Source organism: Salvelinus sp. IW2-2015, linkage group LG16 (assembly GCF_002910315.2).
Source record: "Salvelinus sp. IW2-2015 linkage group LG16, ASM291031v2, whole genome shotgun sequence".
Classification (NCBI taxonomy): domain Eukaryota; kingdom Metazoa; phylum Chordata; class Actinopteri; order Salmoniformes; family Salmonidae; genus Salvelinus; species Salvelinus sp. IW2-2015.
The window spans coordinates 10,247,005-10,271,041 of NC_036856.1; the positions used below are offsets into that span (position 1 = coordinate 10,247,005).

Below are 24,037 nucleotides of genomic sequence, written 5' to 3' on the forward strand. Positions count from 1 at the left end.
CACGGGTTGTAACCATGATCCCAATATTTTAGGTAACCTAGTAAATTATTCACCCTTCTGGTATGTTCTATTGCGAACTGCATGGGACTCGTTGTTAACCTGCTGACAATTATACATTTTATTTTTTTACTTATTAGGTCAAAGACGAAATTAATTGCAATACACAAGCCTGAAATATATTAGCATAACTAGCCTACAAAGAACCACGGTGGACCCAAGGTAAATTGAGAGGCTTTTTCTTCATAATAAAACGTGTCCCACCCAGTGCAACATGCCCAAATCTGCTCACTGGGGGCGTGGTTTATGGGGCGCTCTCTGAAATAAACGCTCGTAACGCCGTATTCCAACTGATTGAGTGATCTGCACATAACCTGCACTGTCCTCACTCACTAGATGCGCATTTAAAGTGGCAAATGCGCAATTAAAGGGGAATAACACTTAAGTCAAAATGTGTTTGTTTTCTTCCAGACCTCAACATGTTTTTCTTCTGATATGATTTAAGCATTGACATGGACTCAGAACCTCAAATTGCGTTGTTTCTCTATTAACAACTATTTTAAAACCAGGGAAAATGAAACTGAGAACATAACGTGGGAAAACACAGATTTGTGTCAAGGACAGTTTCATAAACTGCGTTATTCCCCCTAAAGCAGGTCCTGGCACCATTATATCTAGGCTGGCTACTTTCGGCAATGCATGGCAGTGGCAAGCTATTTACGTCACTGCATGCGACTCAACATCAAGAAAGGGCTTTAGGTTCACAGACGTGTTCAGTTCAGATTTCGAACACATCGCAACACAACCGTTTTTAACGCTGCTCGTCTTATTAACTAACGCAACATTACGTCATTTCCATGCGCCTCTGCCTGCAGACAACGAAGGACAGAGCATGGGATATTTTAGTAGAATACTTCTTCTTACTCAGTTGCTAACCTTACATCATATTTGGGGTAAGATAAACTTGCCAGTTACCAGTTGCACATGTTTTATTGGTATTTGTCATTTTGCCGTTGGGGGCGCGTGTAACGTTTCCTCGGTTTGTGTAAATAGACGCACAATATTTCCATCGCCTGATTCGCAGCTGTTTTATGACGTGTAGCCCACATTTCTTACATATCTGCACTTGATAGCGCATGTTATGAAAATACTTGCTATAAAATGTCTATTGACTTGCTACTGCACCTTTGGGACTACCCCAAATCGAAGTAATTCAACGTTTCTGTAGACTCTTTTCACATCTCTCTTGCTGTAGAGTGGGTATAGCCAAAGCTCTCGAAAAACTTTCTCTATGATGGGTTTTCAGCAGTTAGCTTCGCCGAAGGCTGTCGCCGTGTGAACTACAATTAAAAAAAACTCTCGGCCCCTTTCCCCCCAATTTGTCTAAAATGACATATCCAAATCTAACTGCCTGTAGCAAGGATATGCATTTTCTTGGTACCATTTGAAAGGAAACACTCAGACGTTTGTGGAAATGTGAAAGGAATGTAGGAGAATATAACACATTAGATCTGGTAAAAGATAATACAAAGGGGGAAAAAACCGTTTTTAAAATATTTTTGTGTACCATCATCTTTGAAATGCAAGATAAAGTCCATAATGTATTATTCCAGGCCAGGTGCAATTTAGATATGGCTACTAGATGACAGCAGTGTATGTGCAAAGTTTTAGTCGGATCCAATGAACCATTGCATTTCTGTTCAAAATGTTGTGTCAATGTAACAGTATAACTTTAGTCCGTCCCCTCGCCCCGACCCGGGCTCGAACCAGGGACCCTCTGCACACAAGTCACCCACGAAGCATTGTTACCCATCGCTCCACAAAAGCCGCGGCCCTTGCAGAGCAAGGGAAACCACTACTTCAAGGTCTCAGAGCAAGTGACGTCACCGATTGAAAGGCTATTAGCGCGCACCACCGCTAACTAGATAGCCATTTCACATCCGTTACATCAAGACTGCCCAAATGTGCCTTATTTGTTTATTAATAAAGGTTCATGTTCAAAACTGTGCACTCTCCTCATACAAAAGCATGGTATTCTTTCACTGTAATAGCTACTGTAAATTGGACAGTGCGGTTAGATTAACAAGAATTGAAGCTTTCTGCCAATATCAGATATGTCAATGTCCTGGGAAATGTTCTTGTTACTTACAACCTCATGCTAATCACATTAGCCTACGTTAGTTCAACCGTCCCGCAGGGGATCCACCAATCCTGAAGAAGTTTTAATTTTAATTTTAAACATGTTTTAACGTTTAGAAACGTCAATAATCATCGCATGCGAAACTGTTTTCAAAACATGTCCCGTGTCTTTCATGTCAGCGAGGAATAATATTTCAAATAAAAAAGCTATACTTAATGTAGCAGATTTGCACAGATCCATAATGCAGTGTGTGCCTCCAGTCTGCGAACTACACTTCCTCCCCAGTGACGCTTAAATACAGGGGTTCGGAGCACACTAATTAGCACAGGTGGTCGCGTCTGRTTTCCGTAAACAAGCACTGTAATATGGCCATGTGGGAACACTAATCCTAACCCTACAAAGGTGTGTAGTAATTTAACATTTACTTATTATTTTTTATTATTTATTGCTGATATTAAAGATCTGGCCTTTATGTTTCCAAAACCGTATCTCCGGAAAGAAGATACCGTAATCAATAATCGCTAAAGGTAGTTATCGTCTATGAATGGGCTTGGGTAGTTTATAAGAAAATTCCAAATGCATCTCTCCATTTGTAGGCATTATAGGGAACACCCTGCCGACCTGTGAACAGTCCCAGTTCAAGTGCAGGAACGGGAGGTGCATCCCTGGCCTCTGGGTGTGTGACAGAGACTGTGAGGATGGCAGTGATGAACTCCGCTGCAGTGAGTGACAGTGGAGGGGGTTTTCCCTGGTCAAAGTCCAGTGGATCATAGAGAGGCTGAATTCCCCAGTACAGAGGGATGTACCTGTACTAACTTGAGAGTATCCAGTAGCAGGGATGTCAGAGTCCAAAGTCTTTGAGTTTGCTGATTTTCATACTTGGCCATATCAGTTGTGAAATTGGATCTGTTTGAGCATACTGTAGGTATGTACATCCGTATTATCATTGTGTACTCTGGGTTGTGTTCACTAGACACCAAATATAAGAAAACTATCAAACGGGGAGAGACTGCTTGAACTTGTCCAATAAGAAATGCTGTTTTTGCTACAGTGCACTATGAATATGATCCAGATCAAATTTACATAAAATGTATTGATATAAGGGATTAATTGCATATAACAATTTTGTCATTTGTGAAAAGAGAATTTCATTTCGTCTGTATTTCAGGGGAGCAGACCTGCCCAGGGTTTCTGTGTAAAGATGGAGGCTGCGTTGCCCAGAGTGCTCTCTGTGACGGCACTCCGGACTGCCGTGACGGCTCTGACGAGTTAGAAGACACCTGTTGTAAGAGCTATGGGAAAGATGATACCTGCCATGTGGGTTGGGCTCAAGTAACACATGGAACAAATTGCTCTGAACGTCAGTGTGTGAAGTGCACATTTCTTTATCCAGACGATTTCCTCACAGCCTCTTTCATAATCTTAAACACAAGGGGCCACATTCACTAAGCCTTTGCACAAATGCAAACTTTGCTTAAAGTGGCAATCAGCAGTTGAAACAATAACAAAGTTAACTCCCCACCCGTTTCTGTAAAATGTTGAGGGATAGGGCTGGAGAAATGTAACCACTTTCAAATTCTATGGATGCAAGGACTGACCATCCAGGATTTAAAATATATTGTTTTAACCATGTTTTGAGGCTATATAGGGTTTGTTTACATTTACTTTGTTTACAAACATTGGAGTGAAACTAGCTTATATTTTGGGGTACGACAGTTGAACAAAGCTCAGGAGGCATTTAAGTTATATTCTTCAATAACCAATGGGTACATTTCTTTAATTCAGAAGTCCAACAATGGATGAAGCAACTGCAGATTGCCCCTTTAAATTCCAGAGGGATTAAAGCATAACAGTAACCAGCAAATCCAGGTTTACAGAATAAAAAGACCTAAACAGCAATAACTAAAGCTGAGCTGTGTTAGTACACCAATGACCGAATGTGTAAGGGCAGTGTGCAATATGTATGTGGTTGTACGAGACGTGTAGAATATGTATGACGGGTAACGTACAATGTATGCATTATGTTATTGAGTGTGTAATGTACAGTCTTTTTTTCTTAGACAATTTCCCCCTTTAGGACATTTTTAAGGTTCACTCTATCCTAGTTTTCTATAATAATAAGTCATAATAATAATAGGTGCAAACTTTGCATTTAAAAGCTTAGGAATTATACCCCTTTATTCAATGTACATGACCACTAATTCCTCTATGGGCTTTCATCTTTCCCAGTTTTGCGCAAATGTAAGAAGGATGAGTTTGCCTGCAGCAGTAGCCGATGTGTATCCCTCCGCTTCCGCTGTGATGGCACTGACGACTGTGGCGACGGCAGTGACGAAGCCTCCTGTCAGAACTGTACAGCCGACTTCTTCCTCTGTGAGAGGACAGGGAGCTGCGTTGCCAGGGCCAAGCTGTGCGACGGACAGCCCGATTGCCCTGACGGGCAGGACGAGGGCGCTGACGCATGTCCCTCCGGCCAGCACCCTGCCCCTCACACCTGCTCAATCTCTGAGTTCAGTTGTGGGGACGGCCAGTGTATGCCTTACTCCTGGAGATGTGACCACTCGCCTGACTGTGCTGACGCGAGGGATGAGGATGACTGTGGTGAGATATAACTTTTGTCGCTTTTTAACATTGCATCTAGATCTTTAGGCAGAAAATGGAAGAATATGGACTGAAACGCAGACCACTTGGACTTGTCTAATTTGAACACAACCATGCACTGCTGCTCTCATCATTATAGACCAGCAGATGGCAAAATAACTTAACTTCTCAAGTTGTAGCTTACTTTAGGGCCCTGTAAACTCTGTGATGCAGACAGAATCCCAACAGAATTCAACGATATTGAAAAATGTATTTGCCCTAAAAATGTAATGCTATTGATATTCTATAACTAGAATATCAATGTTCCGGACACAGACTAATAAGTCTAGCACTCGACTGAAAAGCACTTTCAATTTTCTACTGAGCATGCTTTTTCGCCCAGGAGTAGGCTTAATGTTGCTCCAAGAAACTGGCAAAACATTCTGGAATTTTATATAATATATTTTGGATCTGTGCACTAAAACTAGCTTTGTCTCACATCCTGTAATAATTCCCTGATAGCCTATATAGTGTCACATTGTTTGGATAGGTAATGTCCCTTATCACAATGATATCTTTGTGTCTATGCTTCTGTTTTGTTTGGCATGGTACATGGTGCACCATGTTTGGCTAAAATGTTGACAATTAAAAGCAGACAGTATTGGTTGACTAATTTGAATGATGCAGGCACATTACTTAAGAAATGACAATGGGCAAATGTTCTCCAACTTGTTTGCGACTATGCTACAGAATGGTTATTCAATGTTCCATTGAACTGTTTTGGTCCTGTATTCACTCTTCCCTGTCACTGACCCTGTATCTCTCTCTGTGTAGATCAGAATGAGTGTCTGGTGAACAATGGTGGCTGTTCTCACCTGTGTGTGGACCAGCCGATGGGCTTCCTCTGTGACTGCCCTGCTGGTATGAGGCTGTTGCATGACTCCCAGTGTGAGGGTGAGTGGCCTCTTTGAGAGACATTGATAGGGCCCAGATTTGTATGGACCATGTAATGCTAGACCAACAGTCGGTCCCAGGTCATGTGGTCAGGAAAACTAATAGCCCAAGTCTTTGGTCACACCAGCACACTACAATGAATCTGTCATAATTGGTTGATTTGATGACTCAAATTAAACTTCTGGTAGATTCCAATTCAGAGTATGTGACAGAACACAAATGAAACATGAAAAGTGTGACAGAACACAAATGAAAGTGAATGTTTTCCAGTCTGAAATATCCTCTTGAAATAATGAAGAAATACCCTTTTTTTCTCAGAAATTGACATGTGTCTCGACTCTGACGTCTGCAATCAGCTATGTGTACATGTCAACGGGACATTCTCCTGCGACTGCCATGAGGGCTACCTGATGAGCCCAAGGACAGGGGAGTGTAAGGCTAAAGGTGAGGGCAAATTCTACTGAATGAGTGAGCTGCAAGATACAGCAAGTTACTGATAGCATATGTTTGCTCAAAGTGTTTGGAATTTTGTTCACACTGATATGATTGACGTGACTACTTTATGTCCTGAGATAGTTGAAAAGGCAAATGCGTAGGGCAGATTTAATTTTTGACAAAATGGCACTGTTTTTGTTGTAAAATGTATTGTAAGAATATGAATAACAGAGTACACCCACACATACACACGCACAATGGTATGCTTTTTTTCACCAGGATTTAGTTACATTTAGATGTTCTAATATTTTCCTGTCACAATGTAAGCCAGCGCAATTCTTTATCAACCCACCTGCCCAAGGTGGGGAAATTTGCACCACTTGACAGCTGGCTTTACTTAACAGGATTTCCTATGAATGTCAATGATTTACTGCAAGTATCTCAACACAAACCTGACCTTCTAAATGTGTGCGGGAAAGAGGCTTGAACAAGGGGTGTTTTGAGGGAACAGCATTTATTTTTGTGATCATCCGAGTAATTCATTAATGATAGAGCTTTCTCTTGCTCTAATCTAGTGAATAGGAAGAATAATTACATATTTACAGCCAGTATTCGAATCCAAATGTATTCACGGGAAGGTTGCACCTCCGTCACTCGGCCGCATCCCGCCATTGTTATGAACGTTCTAAAGACGTCTCAGCCGTAGTGACTCCCAAAAGTCGAGCCGTGCCCAGTCATAACGGGGGCTGCTGATTGCTTTGTGTAAATTACACTTATAGTGTCTTGGTAATCCGATGATGTTGCTAAAGTAGGCAGATCATTTGTAGGAAGCAACTTTGTCATCATCATTATGATGTCGTCAAATTTACTTTAGACAGATGGCAATGTCGCCATCCCTACTGCCCAATGTGTGGAATTTGCACCACTTCACAGCTTATTTACTGGATTTTATATGAATGTCGATGCCTTACAAGTATCTCAGCACATACCTGACCTTCTGAATGTGTTCGGGACAGAGGGCTTGAGCAAACGGCTTTTTTGCTGTTGTGATCATCAGAGTAATTAATGATGGAGCTTTTCATTGCTCTAGTGCAGTGGTTCCCAAACGTTTTATAGTCCCGTACCCCTTCAAACATTCAACCTCCAGCTGCTTACCCCATCTAGCACCAGGGTCGGCGCACTCTCAAATGTTGTTTTTTGCCTTCATTGTAAGCCTGCCACACACACACTATACGATACATGTATTAAACATAAGAATGAGTGTGAGGTTTTGTCACAACCCGGCTCGTGGGAAGTGACAAAGAGCTCTTATAGGACCAGGGCACAAATAATAAATCATTTTAGGGAGGGACCTATCTGAATTTGTCCAATATAAATACTGTTGCTAAACATTCTGTTTGGGCTAATGATTACACCCCTCTTTCTCTTCGCTAATGATGGCAGTGTGCGTTCATTCTTCAGTCTGTTGCGTGTAGAGTATCCTAACCTAGGCCTTGCATTATTGAAGGTGTGACATTGGAAATTCAAATTGTCAATTTGTCCTATCCCTACCGTATATGGGTACAAGTGTAAAGGGTTATTAATTAAGCTAATAAACAAAAGTGATATTGGAAAGAGCAGGATACGTTTTTTCGTTTGATGTGCATATCTGTTTACTTTCATCACTATTGCCCATTCCGTCATTGTGCTTGTTGATGTATTATTGTTAGTCCTGAGTGTCTGGGACTGATTTGAGTGTACTCGCAGGAGACGTGGCTCAGCTGGTGTTGAGTAGTTCTGAGGGGGTGCGCCGGGTCAACACTGCCGGTATGGAGTACAGGGAGATGGCTGCTCACTTACTGGGACCAGGGCCTATGGCTGCCCTGACTGCAAACCGCACTGTCTACTGGGCAAGGCCAGGACAAGGCTCCATCTACAGGTACACATCTCAGAGTTAAACACTTTCTGAATCTGGCCCTTGTTAATATTAATATGAATGTTGACCGTTCTTTTGCTCTGTGAAATGGTACTAGATGTTAGTTCCCATACATTTGATCTGTCCTGCGTGCCCTTTAGGATCTCCATGGATGGGAAGCCCCTGGAGCCTGTCCTGCTGTTGAAAGGCCATGGTGCTGTCCTGGGTCTGGCTGTGGACTGGATCCATGAGCTTCTCTACTGGACCAACGCTGATACTCACTCCATCGATGTGGCCCGTCTGGACGTCTCTGCACAACGCCTCCTGATAGGAGGGCTGGCCACGCCCACTGGAGTGGCTGTGGAGCCCTTGTTGGGGTAGGCTGGATTGGAAGTTCTCAATATTAGTCGTGGAGACCTATTGTATGCACCCAGGTCATTGTGCTTTAAAAACAAATCAACTACATAATCAAATTCTAAATATTAGATATATATTTGTTTTTACTATGAAGAAATATACATTTTTTAAATGTATTCTCAATTTCAATAAGGATTTTCTATCTCAAACATGGCCTCCTATTAAAAAAATTATAATAAAAAATGAAATCTATCAGTTCACTGTACCCAAATTTACTATGAAGAAATATACATTTTTTAAATGTATTCTCAATTTCAATAAGGATTTTCTATCTCAAACATGGCCTCCTATTAAAAAAATTATAATAAAAAATGAAATCTATCAGTTCACTGTACCCAAAATGTAAATTAGTAGACCTTTGTAATTTGCGCTCAGTCTCAAGCTTGCACAGAGTTTCGTAGGSTTTAGATAAACACTTATTTAAATGGTTCAAAGTCTGTCTTGAGGAGAGGAGAGATGTGGATGTCAAAGCCAGATCCAATGTAGTCATGGAGAGCTCCTGTTTCCCCAGGTTCTTGTTCTGGGCAGAAGGTGGCAGCTCCCCCAGGATTGAGCGTGCTGGCCTGGATGGAGAAGGCAGGCTGCCACTAATCACCTCAGCCATATGGAACCCAGTCGCCATCTCTCTGGGTATGTTTGGCTGTTCTTCTATACATGTGTATTACACCAAACTGGTTTTATATTTCTTGAAGTGTAAGTGTTTGGCTTACTAGTTGGCCAAATGTAGTTTAATTTGGGATTTACAAAGACTCAAGGTTATTTTCGTAACCCAGGTTATCTGTAATTATGAGTGAGATATCTCACAGTGGGATTCACCAGAATCTATCGAAGCTTGAAGAACCAATCACACACATCTGTCGGAGACAGACAAGTCCAGTGGCGAATGAGGTGAGCTCCTCCCCTGATAAGGAGCCACTCGCCCGCCCTCTGGTCATTCTCGAGCATGCCTCTTATTCCTTGCTCTCTTGCAAGCAGGGGATATCTCACTCATAATATCAGAGAACCTGGGTTAGGAAATTATGAGCTCCGTAAATCCTTTAAGGGACGGAAAAAGACAATACAGACTCAAAATTGAATTGATGTTTGACAACTGACTCGCAACGCAGGTGGCAAGGACTACAGACTATCACAGACTACAAATGCAAATCCAGCATCACATTTGCATATCACTGGGACTGTGCTCCCACTCTAGCAGAAATATGTTGTCATTTATTCCCGCATTTACACGTATGTCGACACGTTCACGCGTTCAACAACGCATCTGAACGTCATCGTACGTGTGAACGAACATGTCATCTGACATGTGAACGCATAAGAAAAAAACGTGTTGCCATTGACAGTCCATGCTAATTCAAGACTGTTCCATAGGCACTCAGTTACGCGTTAGGTGACTTGGTGAGAGTCTACGTATCAGTAGCTACGTTAAGGTCAATTTAGTTCCTTTTCACTAGGGCTGTGAATTACCAGGGACCTCACGATACGATATTATTACGATACTTAAGTACCGATATGATGTGTATTGCGATTCTCACAATTCTATATGGATTGCGATTCAATACTGTTATTTTATTGCAATTCCATTGTCCAAACATATTTCTCACTATATGTCTGCTACAGAGGGACAAGAGAGCCATGAGAAAACGAGTTTTGATCAGTCATGGAAATAAGTGCTGAAAACAAATTGTCTCCCTATTTAAAAAGATGGAAAATAAGCTATTAAGGAAAAATACTGGTGTTTTGGTGCAGGTACAGCCAACTTGTGCAAAAATAATATTGTGATATTGTCAAAACGATAGGATACGATAGATTTGGATTATAAATTGTGCCTTCCTGCATTATACTAAAATGTTCATTCTATTCTACTGAGCCATTTACTTTATGTTCGTATTCTTATCTTTTATTATTTCTTATTGTTGTTGCATTGTTGAGAAGGAACCTGCAAATAAGTATTTAATTGGATGGTGTAACTCTGATGGATTAAGCACTCATGCCCTCTGGAGGCTGTAACCCCTTGCTATTATAGGCCAATATAATAGCTTCCACTATCCAATGTGATAACCGTTGACAAGAGAGGAGCCTCCCCTTGTAGGGAGGTGCCAAGGACACAGAGTTGGTCGCACTTGCACAAAGCTCTCGTTCTATTCAAGTAGATGTGCAACGCGTGTACTGGACATAAACGGTGGATATGCTCTTCCTCCGTAGATGTGAAGGGCGGTGGGTGGAAAGCCACAAGCTTCAAGACGAGACAATTGTAATTGTCGCTGACCTTAGGCATGAAGGCGGAGGGACCAAGGAAACCCTGGGGCAAACTGTAGGCACGAATTGTGAATTGACAGTGCGTGGAGCTCAGGCGACCAGCAACTAGTAAAGCTGTCTTTAAGGAGAAGTCCTTCATCTCCACACTTTCCAGCGGCTCGAAAGGCTGCTGTGAAATAGCCTCAAGCACAATAGACTGATCCCAAGACGGGCTAAAGGCTTGGAAACTGGACCTAAGCGACACGCTCCCTTCATGAAACGACACAAGGAGTTTTTCCTCACTGTGTTATTGTCAAAGCCTATATGACAGAGCTAGATAGACCTTAACAGTGGAGAAGCCTTCCCCCTGTCCAAAAAGGTCCAGCAAAAACCATAAAACCTTGAATACAGAGCATTGGTAAGGAATGATTTGTTTTTGATCACCACTTGTTTCCATACAGTGAGTGTGTAGAAGGGGCCCTGGCACTCTGGATAGTCTCTGACGCTGAGAGGCAGGCCTGTTGCATCCAGATTTAACCTCTCACGAGCCGGGCCCTGGTGTCAGGGTGAGGGTGGAAAATCCCTGTTCATGGTCAGAAGATCTCTGCATAACGGCAATTGCCAAAGCTCGTCGTAAAGCAGGGGGATGATCTCCGCTAACCAGAGCTCCCATGGCCATCGAGGGGCTACCAAGATGTAGGGATGAGCCGTGTGTAGTGAGAGTAGGTGTGTTCTTCTTCACAGAATAAGGCTGTGTAAGCGCAGAGAGCAAGGGCCACCCTTGGGCTTGATGTATGCTATCACAGTCATATTGTCCGTCCGGGCAATTCTGAAGGGTCAGTCACCACCTTCCTCGTTCACACTACCCTTAGGGGAGTGCCATGAACGAAGATCAAGGGGTTCTTCCGGTGACGCAGAGCCGTGAGGTCGTATACAAAGACGTTGGGCAGACACGTTGGAGGTCTCATTCTCAGTAGTTTAAGGGACACTACTGACCCCAGCACTCAGAGACAGGCTTGAATAAGCTAAGTAGCCAATAGGCAGAGGGTAGCATAATTTGATTGATTCTCTGTAATAATGTTATGGGAATAATAATGCATTTTTATATTGTAAAGTAGTCTCTTGCATCAAACAACACAACATTTTCAGTCACCTTGTCTGAAGGACAAGTGGATTAACAGGTTAATGTCAAGCCCTGCATGTTCTTTTCTAAAGTCTCATGGAATGTAGGCCTACATTTAACACCACACATTGGCTGCTACTGTAGGCTGGATGATAGAACAGCTATTTCCATGTTAAAATGTTATGGGATGCATTTTTTCCATTGTTTTTGATGGTAGGCCACTCTGGTAGGTCTACATTAGGATCAAATAGCCACATTAGCGAAAGTTAAAACTAACTCAAAGCGGGTACAGCCTCAGTTTTGCACAGAATTTTCACAACATTCAAGTTTGCACTCAGCAGACCTGAAATGTTCTCAGTCCTGAAAAATGTTTGAGTTGCATTGCTCGTGGGCTAGGAGCTTAGCTAGGTAGCACAATGCTAGCCAGTGGAAGCTAGCCAAGTCTCAGTAGCTAGCCGTGTGACACTAGCCACAACAGAAGACAAAGGGTAGAAAAAGTGTGAAAAACTTTCCTTTCGGTCTATTACCCGAAACACAGAGGAGGAGAGKTCTAAATCTTGTGCTCGGCCGCGTAACCTAAGTGGCAAACCTGTAAACCCTTAAGCAGGAAACAGGAATCACGTCTTGCTGAGGAGACCTTGTGTCCTTATAATGAGGGTAGAGGCTCGACCTTTCTGTCTCCCGACAGATGTCTGATTGGTTCTTTGAGCTTCTAGAGATTCTGGTGAATCCCGCTGTGAGATATCGAAACGAGTAATTGAAAGAGAACTGTTTTTGATAACAAAACAGTGATGTAATTGATAAGATAGTACCACTAAAAAGTCAGAGTTGAATAGTGTGTGTTTTTCCTACAGACATGCCTCGACGACTCCTGTACTGGGTTGACTCAGGGATGCGCACCATCTCGAGGGTCGGGTTCGACGGGCAGCATCGCAAGACCGTGGTGGAGTCCAATGGATACCTGGACAGGCCCTTCGGATTGGCAGTGTTTGAGGTACGGACATCCAAATGACACTAAGGCCTTATTCTGTAGACCTTCCCCTGTTTCCTTTCCTTTAGTCTTTGAAGACTGAAGTGGMGGGAAATGGTACAAATGTGGCTTACACCTCAAGGGCATACTGCAATAGAGCATGTTTCTGGTTTAGAATCCAGCCCTGTAAAGTTACAAACATAAAAGTTTGATAGAAGCTACTGTTCCATACACTCTGCTGTGCCCTGTTCCCTCACTTCTCTCTTCTATGTGTTTACTACAGCTAACAGGACACATGTATATTGCTGAGAAGCACAGTGGCAGCCTCTTTAGTCATTCTGCCCAATATCGGCTCGGCTCGGCTTGGTGCCCAAAGTACAATGTTTGGGATGCAAATCCTAGTGTAATTTAATCATTGTGACCTGACTGATATTGCATTGTTGAGTGTGTGCCAGACCTATTGTCTGGAACAGGGTCACCAAGCTTCACCCAGTATATGCTCCCAAGTGGCACAGGGGTCTAAGGTGCTGCATCTCAGTGTTAGAGGCATCACTACATTCCCTGGTTCAAATTCAGGCTGTATCACATCTGGCCGGGATTGAGAGTCCCATAGGGCGCCGCACAATTGGCCCAGCGTCATCCGGGTTGGCCGTCATTGTAAATAAGAATTTGTTCTTAACTGACTAGTTAAATAAAGGTTAAACATGCTATATGCAAAACACTTAAAAAAATATATACAATGGTTGGTATTCAAATCCTAGTTTATGTCATTGAACTAATATTGAATTGTTGATTCTATTCTCTGGAACAAGTTCACTAAGTCTTCACAGAAGACTGAAAGTGGGGGGAAATGGTACACCTTACATACTCGCCATTATTATAAAATGGCATCAAGGGCAGATGGTTTCTGGTTTGGATTCCAGCCCTCATTAATTATTCCATTGTTTCATACACTCTATAGTGTGGTATTCTGGATGTCGCCATATGTTCACTACTCTCTCACGTCTCTCAGGGACATGTATACTGGAGTGAACAGGACACCCACTCCATCTGTAGTGCTGACAAGCACAATGGCAGTCTCTTTAGAGTCATCCTGCCCAATATCGCTTCCCCAGGCGGCTTGGTTCTCATTCACCCGGTTCTTCAACCAAAAGGTATGCATCTGTCAGACCATCGAGTCAACTTTMATAATTGTGCTCAAGACACAAAGGTTTGGATTCAACCTTAGTTTGTGTCAATTAGTCTATGTTATCTGACTGATGTTATCTTACTGATGTTCCCAGGCCCTGCTATGTGTGGAAATAACGGCGAAGTTTGTCTATATGAGTGTGTGCCAGACCTTTTCTCTGGAACAAGCTCTCCCAGCTTCACCTGCATTCCTCCAAAAGGGGGTAGCGGTGATGATGATGGTGAGTATGTGAAAGTGGAATGAATTGTGGTTATTACACAGTAGGGATTCATATTTTCTGGAAAATCTAAAAATATTTATTCCCGGGAAAATTGCAAGCCCTTCCCAGGCATCCCGAGATTCCCTTTCAAACTGGAAATGCTATTTAAAAGCATATAATACCAGTGAAAAAAATCTGATATAATTATACCACTGTAAATTTAGAAATATACACAGGAATCAAACTGTTTTCTTGTTGTATTTGTTGCAAAGTCACCACGCTATTTCATTGATGTAGCCTAGTTTTAAGGGCTCCCGAGTAGCACAGCGGGCTAAGGCACTGCATCTCAGTGGTTGAGGCATCACTACAGACACCCTGGTTTGATTCCAGGCTGTATCACAACCGACCGTGATTGGGAGTCCCACAGGGTGGGGCACATTTGGCCCAGCGTCGTCCGGTGTAGGCCGTCATTGTAAATAAGAATTTGTTCTTAACTGACTTGCCTAGTTAAATAACGTTTTTTTTAATTACATTTTTTATAAATGAAGGCCTGTGGAGCACTGTTCAGCCGACTGGGAAAATATTATCAGTTTAATTACAGCCTGGAAATGAAATTGTATTTAGCCTACTGTTGACTGATGTTAGCCAGCGGGAGGTCGCTTTGCTCTTCCATTGCACCTGGCTATCAGGGGAATTTGGGAAGGTTGTGGCTGATTTTACTTTATGATAACCCAGTTATTGTGGTGATTTTACTAGAGGGTACATAGTGTATCCGATGCTGCACTAAACAAACCGATAAGCAAATATGGGCTATAGCGGAGATTTAGCACCATGAGATTCAGCACCATGGATAGTGCCGTTGTTGATCAATTCCCGGTGAGTCAAACATTTTGGCCAAGGGATCTGTGGAATAACTTTTAAAGTGTGTAATACAATACAACACAATGTCATATTATCCATCTACAATTTATGTTGTTAACCCTGGGAAAAATGGCCTGGGAGGCTCACAGGGATATTGGTATCCACAGTACATTTTTCGACTCAATACTTCTTGTATTCCTCAAAAATATATATATCACAGGAGGTTGGAGGCACCTCGTGGTTATGGCTGGAGCGGAATGAGTGGAATGGTATCAAACACCATTCAATTTTCTCCGTTCCAGCCATTATTATGAGCCGTCTTCCCCTCAACAGCCATATTCTAAAATGGATTAAATCGTTTTTTCCCCCTCATCAATCTACACACAATACCCCATAATGACAAAGCAAAAACAGGTTTTTAGAAATGTTTGCAAATGTATTAAAAATTCTAAACAGAAATATTGCATTTACATAAGTATTCAGACCCTTGACTCAGTACTTTGTTGAAGCACCTTTAGCAGCGATTACAGCCTTGGGTACGACGCTACATGCTTTGCACACCTATATTTGGGGAGTTTCTCCCATTCTTCTCTGCAGATCCTCTCAAGCTCTGTCAGGTTTGATGGGGAACGTCGCTGCTCAGCTATTTTCAGGTCTCTCCAGAGATGTTTGTTCGGGTTCAAATCCGAGCTCTAGCTGGGTACTCAAAGACATTTAAAGACTTGTCCCGAAGCCACTCCTGCTTTGTCTTGGCTGTGTGCTTAGGGTTGTTGTCCTGTTGGAAGGTTGAGGCTTCACTCCAATCTGAGGTCTGAGTGCTCTGGAGCTGTTTTTCATCAAGGATCTCGCTGTACTTTGCTCTGTTAGTTTTTCCTTCGATCCTGACTAGTCTCCCAGTGAAAAACATCCCCACAGCATGATGCTGCCACCACCATGCTTCACCATAGGGATGGTGCCAGGTTTCCTCCAGACGTGACAATCTTGGTTTCATCAGACCAGAGAATCTTGTTTCTCATGGTCTTGAGAGTCTTTAGGTGCCTTTTGGCAAACCCAAAGCGAGGCTTCCATCTGGCCACTCTACCATAAAGGCCTGATTGGTGGAGTGCTGCTGAGATGGTTGTCCTTCTGGAACGTTCTCCCATCTCTYKAYYYGKWCRKMYGWMCRRRTMRAGAGTGACCATTGGGCTCTTGGTCACCTTCCTGACCAAGTCTCTTCTCCCTTGATTGCTRAGTTTTGCTGGGCGGCCAGCTCTAGGAAGAGTCTTGGTGGTTCCAAACTTCTTCCATTTAAGAATGATGGAGGCAACTTTGTTCTTGGGAACCTTCAATGCTGCAGAAATGTTTTGGTATCCTTCCCKATGTCTGTGCTTCGACACAATCCTGTGTCAGCGCTCTAGGGACAATTCCTTCGACCTCATGGCTTGTTTTTTTTTCTCAACTGTGGGACCTTATATAGACAGGTGTGTGCCTTTTCTAAATAATGTCCAATCAATTGAATTTACCACAGGTGGACTCCAATCAAGTTGTAGAAACATCTCAAGGATTATCAATTGAAACAGGATGCACCTGAACTCAATTTCGAGTCTCATAGCAAATGGTCTGAATAATTATGTAAATAAGGTATCTGTTTTCCTAAAAACCTGTTTTCGCTTTGTCATCGTGGGGTATTGTGTGTAGATGGATTAAATAAATAAAAAATCCTCAATTTTAGAATAAGGCTGTAACGTAAACATTTTTAAAAAGTCAAGGGGTCTGAATACATTCCGAATGCACTGTATATTTTTTCAAATGCACTGTAATTTAAGCTTTAAAAGTGCAAAGATTTTTCTCCGCCTCATGGCAACATGTGTATAATTGCAGGATATTGACTTTAAAGCTGCAACAACGAAAAGATTTCTCTGCCCCATGACAAAATGAATTGCAGGAAATTAGCTTGCATACTGCAAAATCTTTAATTTGATGGCAGGAGATGGGCCTTTACAATGTTATTTCCCAGGGCACAAGACTTGGTTTGTCTGGCCATGCACTGCCGAAGTCAACTCCTTATATGCTTTTTTTTTTATCTCACTCAAGTTGTGTTCTGATTATGGGGGTTCCCTGATGAATTTGCTATCACAAAAGGGGTCCCCGGCCCCAAAAAGTTTGAGAACCCTTGCGCTCGAACACCACAAGCACAGAGCCTCACCGTCGTGTGATTCACAAAAATTAAATGATGACAAATACTTTTCTATGGGAGTGACCAACTGAGTATTCTATGGTCAGACCACCTAAGGCCAACTTTGAGTGTTTGATATCCCAGGCATATATGCGCTGTGTGCAATAGCCTGGGGACGAAGTTAAAAGATAGTCAACAATGCAAGTTATACGCCATGAAAGTGACATTTTCTAATGGGGACTTGACTTTGTGTTTAGTAGCATAAATAGGTGGGCTGGTAGTGTTGTAATCGCTGGTCTAATGTGAAAGTGAAGTCAGATAGTTGAAATGTATTTTTGCATAGAAATGGTATATTATTGTTATAATATTGAATATAATAAGAAACCTTAGGTGCTGGCTTAAGGCCAGTAGCAACCACTACAAAATGTCCGGTCAGAACAAGGGTGAGGCGGATGTCCAGGTTAAGGGGACTTTAATGGAAGAAGATGCACACATCACACACACATCTGACCGCTGATGGTTCAGATAACTGAGAATCTTGTCCAGTGATAACTGACATTAACTATGTGGTCGTTTAGATGCACGCAAAATTAAACATCAGACATACAGGGATTCAGTCCACAGTAGGAAAAGTTCAGCAGGAGGGAAAACTGTGGAAGTGCTCATCAGGATGGGGAAAGCACATTTCTGACCACACAGCATGCTGGGGTCATAGACTAACTGCAACTGAAGTCCCGGGAATCAAGGCCACTGATAGGCTGAAAGAGATGTGGTAAGTATTTGGCGTAACCTTGACCAATAAGACACTAACAAAAGTGTGGGTCCTCTGAATGGGAGACTAAGCTGTCCGACTAGAACTAACCAGACGGGATGGCTAGAATCAGCTGACTGAAGCTGGCCATATTAACACATAATACGTAGTTAACCTTTACGATAATAACATGTCACATTTCTACCTGCGAAGGTCAGTAACGAAAGAGTAGAAAAGAAGGGAAAAATGCAAAGTAGCTTTTAACACAACTGATGCGGACAGTTGTGTGTACAACTTCCTGTATTACGATTGGCTCTCGTATGCGAGGTTAGCAACAATAGCAAAAACATTAACGATACAAAAGCTATTCTCATCCTTAAACTGATGTCCCTTAATCTTTGAAAATCGCAGTTGGTGAAACATTTTCCATTTGTTATTCTCTGTGATTACTTGATTGCGGAATTGTTGTTTTCCTTTTTTTAGATACAGTCGTTTCTCACACTCTTCCAGGCCCAGCGCTGTCTCATACAACCTATGCTGGAATCCTTTCGCTCATAGGTAGGTTTGTAGTATATTTAGTAATGAATCCATTAAATTTAGATCCCTTATGGTCTGTTTATATCATGTCATCTATGGAACTGTACTGGAGAGATGATATTGCTCCGATGTAAAGAAAGACTCAAATGATGACCATTTGATGTAAATATGGGTATAAGTGTCAGTACTTACGGTTTATAGAAATAGCAGCTTATGGTTTATATGCAAAAAAACGGTAACACTTTATTTTAAGGTACACATAATAGCCACTAATTTGTAGTTTATACGTGTCTATATAAGTAGCCATTAAGGCCTTTATTATGTCTTATTAGTCCTATAAGGTGTGCCCCTTTCTGTCCAATGTGGTCCTTTCTGGACAATATTTCTGCAAGGTAGAATAAGGTAACACTTTAGTATAGGGAACACATCATAAAGCACTATGCCTTAGTTAGTTCCACATTGAGACAGCATACTAAGAGTCTGTTTTTTGTTTAACTTGCTCTTAAAGGTCCAGTGCAACCATTTTTTTATCTCAATATCAAGTCATTTCTGGATAACAATTAAGTACCTTACTGTGATTGATTTAAGTTAAAATGATCAGAAAGGGGCATCCTGAGGGGTGCAGCGTTCTAAGGCAATGCATGGCAGTGCTTGAGGCGTCACTACAGACCCGGGTTCGATCGCAGCCGGCCGCGACCGAGAGACCCATGAGACTGCGCACAACTGGCCCAGCGTCGGCCGGGTTATGCCACCAGGCAGGCCAAACCTRCATCCCACCAAAACAGGCACAACTTTCAGGCCATCTTTTCAAACAGCTCRTACATTAAAAGGGCGTTATCATAATTTGACAGTATTATTCCAAACTCCATGTGGAAATGTATATAAAACAGACAAATCATTTTTTTCACTGCACTGGGCCTTTAAATARTGTGTCTTTTACTACGACTAACAATTAGGTTTTTTAAGGATTGGCCTTTTAACACGACTTTGAATAAGAATACACTTAATTAAGGCCTAATATATGGCTAATATGACTTATTACCTTATTTATATACATGCTTAGGAACTATAAAGTGTGTGTACCTTTAAAATAAAGTGCAAAACTAACCAGTCTATATTTTCTGCCCAGTTGTCCTGAGTGTGCTATTGGCGGGGGTGGTGTTGTGGTGGTGGAGGGAGGAGTTCAGGCCCTCCAGGACACTCAACCTCCAAGACTTCTCTCTGAAGGAGTCCCAGGACCCCCTCATCCAGGCACCAGCCAGGGGCATGGAGGTTTGTCCTGTCAAGGTAAGCCCTGCCAATGAACAGGACGAGTCCGTGGGACTCCAGGTTYAACGGATAATAGATCTCAATAAGAATGAAAGATAAATGAATTCCTTTATAAAGTTGGATTTCCTTTAATAAATAAAGGATTATTTAATTTAATGTAATGTAATTGACTATGTTTATATGGAAACTAATAATTTTATATTAACTGATTATGCCAGTTATGGCATTAGTCATGTAAACACTTATCTTAATCGGTGTACGCATACGGCGATTAAAACACCTGGTTTTCTGAGCAATCTTTCAAATGATTAGGACATGTAAAAGCCTTAATCAGAGTTAAAGCAGTGTATTTGATCTGCGCATGTGCAAGCACGAGCAGCATGAGCTTCCTTCTTTTGCGRGAGTGAAGTGAGTTCGGAAAAACTGAAAGTATGCATCTTAGAAAGAGTTTTCACATACAAACGTTATTTGTCCGAACTAGAAATCAAATATGCTTCACAAAAATAACATGGTCTGTGTGGTGGAACGTTTATTTTGATTGGCCATTTTCTGCATTTATCAAAGTCCCATCATGTAGCCTGATTTCAGACTTGTCCATGTAAACAGGYTTATTAGGGAAATCGTTCTTCTTGCAAAGCATGTAAACTTTTAAATCAAACTATTATATGAATCAGACTATTCACAATAATTATATTATTGTGTGCATGTATCCGTACTCATTGACTCCAAGGACCCTGGTGTCTCATAACCGTGCCTCACCTGACAGACTGCCCTCTGTTAAAATGCTTAAGTGGTGAATGTGATCTCTGCTTATTAAACTGCCATCTTCTCCTCAGGACACTTTGCTTAAGCTGGACTTGGACCATTACTGAGTGTTTTAAGTCACTTGTGTAAGAGACACAGGTGTCCAGCTGTGCTCCCACCCCTCCCGGTTCCAGCAGTCCCTGGAGCCTGGAGTCTCATCAGGTTATCTGGCAAAAGGGAGTGAGAAGAAGAGAGGAGGCGTCTTACAGCACTTCCCCATGATGACCAGTGGTCCTCCCAGGGCCTAATTCAACCTCAATYTTGAGGTTTGAGTTGTGGCCCATTTTTAAAGCCTGGATCAAGTCCACCTCAGTTTCAGTGAAGGCTAAAAATGTACTTAAACAATTGACTTGAGAATTACTTGAGCAACTTGAACAAGATTTTCTGTGAGGATTTTTCCAAGTCATTGCGTTTTCTAACTTGATGAGTTTAATTGGAATTGACCCCAGCCTTGGGGATTCTGAAGCATAGCAGTGATTTAGCTACAGATGTCCAGCATATGTGAGATACTGTACCCCTCATGCATACACTTGAATTGTGACACGATCTGAATGTCTTTTTGCAATCGGTTGACTAGTCTGTATGTTCAAACTAATCCCCATATTTCGTCGGGTCACGGGACTCTACAAGGTGTCAAAAGCATTCCACAGTGATGCTGGCCCATGTTGACACCAATGCTTCCCACAGTTGTGGCAAGTTGGCTGGATATCATTTGGGTGATGGACAATTCTTGATACACACTGGAAACTGTTGAGTGTGAAAAACTCAGCAGCGTTGCAGTTCTTGACACTCAAATCGGCGCACCTTGCACCTACTACCATACCCCGTTCAAAGGGACTTAAGTATTTTGTCTTGCCCTTTCATCCTCTGAATGGCACACATACACAGTCCATGTCTCAAGAATTGAAAATGATTCTTTAACCTGTCTCCCGTTCATCTACACGGATTGAAGTAGATTTAACAAGTGACATCAATAAGGGATCAGTCTATGGCATGGAAAGAGCAGGTGTTAACAATGTTTTGTACACTCAGTGTATATGTTTATATACAGTGCATTCAGAAAGTATTCAGACCCCTTGACTTTCTCCACATTTTGTTACGTTACAGCCTTTTTCTAAAATTGCTTAAATTGTTTTTTTCCATCAATCTACACACAATACCCCATAATGACAAAGCAAAAACAGGTTTTTAGATATTTTTGCAAATGTATATTTAAAAAAAAACAACTGAAATATCACATTTACATAAGTATTCAGACCCTTTACTCAGTATCATCTCAAGGATGATCAATGGAAACAGGATGCACTTGAGCTCGAGTCTCATAGCAAAGGGTCTGAATACTTATGTAAATAAGTCATTTCAGTTTTTTATTTTGTAATACATTTGCAAAAAAAAAATGTTTTTAAACCTGGGGTATTGTGTGTAGATTGATGTAGATTTTTTTTTCTTTGATCAATTTTAGAATAAGGCTGTAACTTAACAAAATGTGGTAAAAGTCAAGGGGTCTGAATACTTTCCGAATGCACTGTACATAATTGATTCACACACGTAAATAATCACTCTCCATTTGATACAGTATTATGCAAACCTATGAACCAGCCTAACAATTTGTGGAGTGTAGAATGTCTTGTTCATTACATAATATGAGCATATTTCAAGAGACATGGGTTTTACATTCTGCTCCTAGTTACATGCACTCTTATCTGGTGTTCTGGGATCAACTGTAGTTGAGATGTGTCTAAGGTGGATGTCTAAGGTGGCTCTGACGTTGAAGTAGAGCACTCACTCAACGCTGTAATCGAGTCATTCACACTGGTCTGCCTTGTTTAGATCAGTTGCTATGTCTTCATTGACAAACAATGTTATGCCTTTTTGTTTGATTATTGTAAATTATTGCTGTCCTTTCAAATAGTTTATTAGGCTTTTTGTTATTTGAGGTGTCAGGCAAAACTTGTCATTGCCACAATAAAAAGTACAGTATGTCTGAAATCTGTTTTGCTGATTTTAAATTCTATGAATATAGTTTAAATCAGTGGAACTTTAAAACTACGGAAGATTATTAGGTCCAAGTGAAGAAAAAAAATAAAACGGTGATGGTGGTAATTCGATTTTTTTTATGCACGCATAGTACCTTCTCTTGAAACACTTAGAGAGTAAAGTCTGAATGGATTGTTGAGAATAAAGACTAAATTACATTTCGTGAATAAAGTAGCAATATTTCGATAAAGCTGCACACGCTCGCTCGCGCACACACACGCACACACACACACACATACGGTTTCCCCAAAGCAATACCATTCTAATGGCTATAGTGGGGGGGGTTGGTTTAAGCCCATCTGATACAGCAATTCTACGGTCCATTATTATGACTTACTTAACAGCTCCAGCCACTACTAGTAGCCTCTAAGGTGAGCAAGTGGTAGCTTAAGTTAGCGGTGTAGTTGAGTAAAATAGTTTTGGGAGAACTTATGCTTCCTTCATTCCTCCCATCGTTACCGATAGTGAAAGGAGATTTTACGCTAAGCTACCATCCAAGTCATGTCAGATCAGTGATTATTTATTTATTATTTCCTATGATCATTGATCTAAWAGGCCTATATTTAGATCAATTATTATTTTAAAAAAGGGAGAATCCATTCATGAATATATTCACACAGCGCTTTTTAAGATGAGCTGCTTTGCACATGCAGGAGTGGTCCTTGCGTTGCCTCTCCTCCCATAGACACGTAAAATACCTGTTTCATTCATCCCGCAGCCGTTGTTGGATAGGCCTATAATTTACTTTCACTTGCCCACTAATGTACTATTAGTCTACAGGCTATGGTACTCTATTTAGTGGTCCGCTATAGGTTTATAATGGCCTGCAAAATATCGGTGTTGTAGCGAATTTGGAGAGCAGCTGGACTCCAGGATCCCAAGATAATTTGTTTCATTGGGTGCTCACGTAGGCTACTAGCCTATAGTCGTTAGAAGGATAGTTGCCATGAGGGGGAAATGCTACTCTTAATAAAGCACCATGGCTTCCTGAGTGGCGCCACGGTCTAAGGCGGTCTAGAGGCATCACTACAGACCCGGGTTCGATCCCAGGCTGTCGCATTTGGCCGTGACCGGGAGACCCATGAGGCGGCGCACAATTGGCCCAGCGTCGTTAGGGGAGGGTTTGGCCGGTATGTCCTTATCCCATCGCGCTCTAGTGACTCCTTGTGGTGGGCCGGATACATGCTGGACAGAGGACATTGGTGAGGCTGGCTTCCGGGTGAAGTAGGCAGTGTATCAAGAAGCAGTTCCGGCTTGGCAGGGTCGTGCTTCGGAGGAGGCATGGCTCTCGACCTTCGCCTCTCCGAAGTCCGTACGGGAGTTGCAGCGATGGGACAAGACTGTAACTACCAATTGGGGAGAAAAAGGGGTAAATAAAGCACAATTGGCCCAGTGTCGTTAGGGGAGGGTAAATAAACTCGTTAATAGTTGCCATTATGCACATATACTTTGTTCCCCCCTATTCTGAACTTCTCTTATGTCACACTTTC

General features: G+C 41.9%; 2 protein-coding genes across 3 annotated transcripts in view; both read left to right on the plus strand.

Annotated features, from left to right (window-relative positions):
- LOC111975565 (KN motif and ankyrin repeat domain-containing protein 3) overlaps nt 1–24,037 on the plus strand; it is a 381,145-nt gene that overhangs the window by 34,612 nt on the left and 322,496 nt on the right. The window lies entirely within an intron of this gene.
- Nucleotides 780–22,618, plus strand: LOC111976046 (very low-density lipoprotein receptor). 2 transcript variants are annotated; one of them, XM_070447511.1, is made up of 15 exons: nt 780–950; nt 2,734–2,859; nt 3,306–3,422; nt 4,367–4,738; nt 5,552–5,671; nt 5,990–6,115; nt 7,853–8,024; nt 8,162–8,377; nt 8,929–9,047; nt 12,630–12,769; nt 13,758–13,899; nt 14,029–14,154; nt 18,384–18,458; nt 19,567–19,724; nt 20,543–22,618. In XM_070447511.1, the coding sequence occupies exons 1-15, from the start codon at nt 890–892 to the stop codon at nt 20,576–20,578; spliced, it is 2,106 nt and encodes a 701-aa protein (XP_070303612.1). In that variant the 5' UTR covers nt 780–889; the 3' UTR covers nt 20,579–22,618. The 2 variants fall into 2 exon arrangements, with proteins under 2 accessions (XP_070303612.1, XP_023860532.1); XM_024004764.2 differs by lacking the exon at nt 2,734–2,859.